Source organism: Arachis duranensis, chromosome 9 (genome assembly GCF_000817695.3).
Source record: "Arachis duranensis cultivar V14167 chromosome 9, aradu.V14167.gnm2.J7QH, whole genome shotgun sequence".
Taxonomy (NCBI): Eukaryota; Viridiplantae; Streptophyta; class Magnoliopsida; order Fabales; family Fabaceae; genus Arachis; species Arachis duranensis.
Window position 1 is genome coordinate 30925375 of NC_029780.3, and position 1138 is coordinate 30926512.

The 1138-nt window shown below is 37.8% G+C and overlaps 1 protein-coding gene across 1 annotated transcript in view; it reads right to left on the reverse strand.

Moving 5' to 3' along the window:
* Positions 1-1138, reverse strand: part of LOC107465321 (autophagy-related protein 18a) — a 3726-nt gene that overhangs the window by 905 nt on the left and 1683 nt on the right. The window contains exons 2-3 of the mRNA XM_016084303.3: positions 556-763; positions 317-443 (exon numbers count right to left, since the gene is read on the reverse strand). Of these exons, the coding sequence (XP_015939789.1) occupies positions 317-443; positions 556-763 (335 nt within the window). The remainder of the gene's footprint in view (positions 1-316; positions 444-555; positions 764-1138) is intronic.

The window sequence follows — 1138 nt, forward strand, 5'->3', positions numbered from 1 at the left end:
AGGGGAGTAGGTATTTCAAATGGAGGAAGAGAACCAAGTGGAGTATCCCAAAAAAATTGGAAATAGAATTCTGTAGGAAAGCACCAAGCCTCTCGAATTCTCAACAGCCAGTTTAGGTTTCAGTGGAAAATAATGCAATTTCAAAGGAGGAGGTTTGCATCCCAACTGGTATAGGCTAAATCCTATAGAGGTATTCTTCTGCACTTCACCGTTTTATTGGTATTACTGATACCGATTTCTTACAAACACCTACAAGAAAAAGGATTTGCAATGGCAAACTGAGAAGGGCAAAGATATCATTGATTACTGAAAGTACCTGCCATCCATGCCTAGTATAACAATAGTATTCTTTTGATGGCCAAAGGCAACAATATGCTGCAAACCTTCCTGCAGGCGAAACTGAGCCACAGACCACTCTGAGCTAAAGTACTTGGGTAAAACACCTGTAAAATATTTTTCATCAATAAATGTTGCTTTAATTCTTACGTGTTCTGAAAAAGGCATCTAATTTCATATATGATGCTGACATAGTTCATGGTAGAAAAATACACAAACCTTTCATAAATTTAAGAGATGAAACAGCTGTTGGGGAACTAGGATTTGACTCGGATGAACTATTCGATCTGTCAAGCCCCAAAAGTCCAGAATCAACCTTTAAGTTGAAGACATGAACGGTCCCCTTATCACTCGAAACAGCTAGCCACTGTGCAGTAGGAGAGAAGGCAAGGCTGTATATTTCCGCACGGTCTGCACCTCTCCGCACCTGGAATCCCATCCCACTAATTTACAATCAAACTTTCAAAACATATTAAGCGTTAATTAGCATTTCAAAGTCCAAACTGTAAGACATCAACACCAAATGCATATCATTAGGTTGACAAACCAACTCTAATATCGTAATCCTAGCAACCGAACAGATAAATCAATTCTTAAAAATATCCATATAGCAGAACAATCACATTCCCCATGAACAACGTCAATTAAATTTCATTTGAATAGGCAAAGAAACACTAGAAAGGCAACAACAAAAAGTCATTTTCCTATTAGTTAAAGCCAACTATAAATCAAACCACGCTCAAGCAAACTATGATAAGCTACATCCTTAGACATGCCATTCAATTGATATTTCCTTACATGC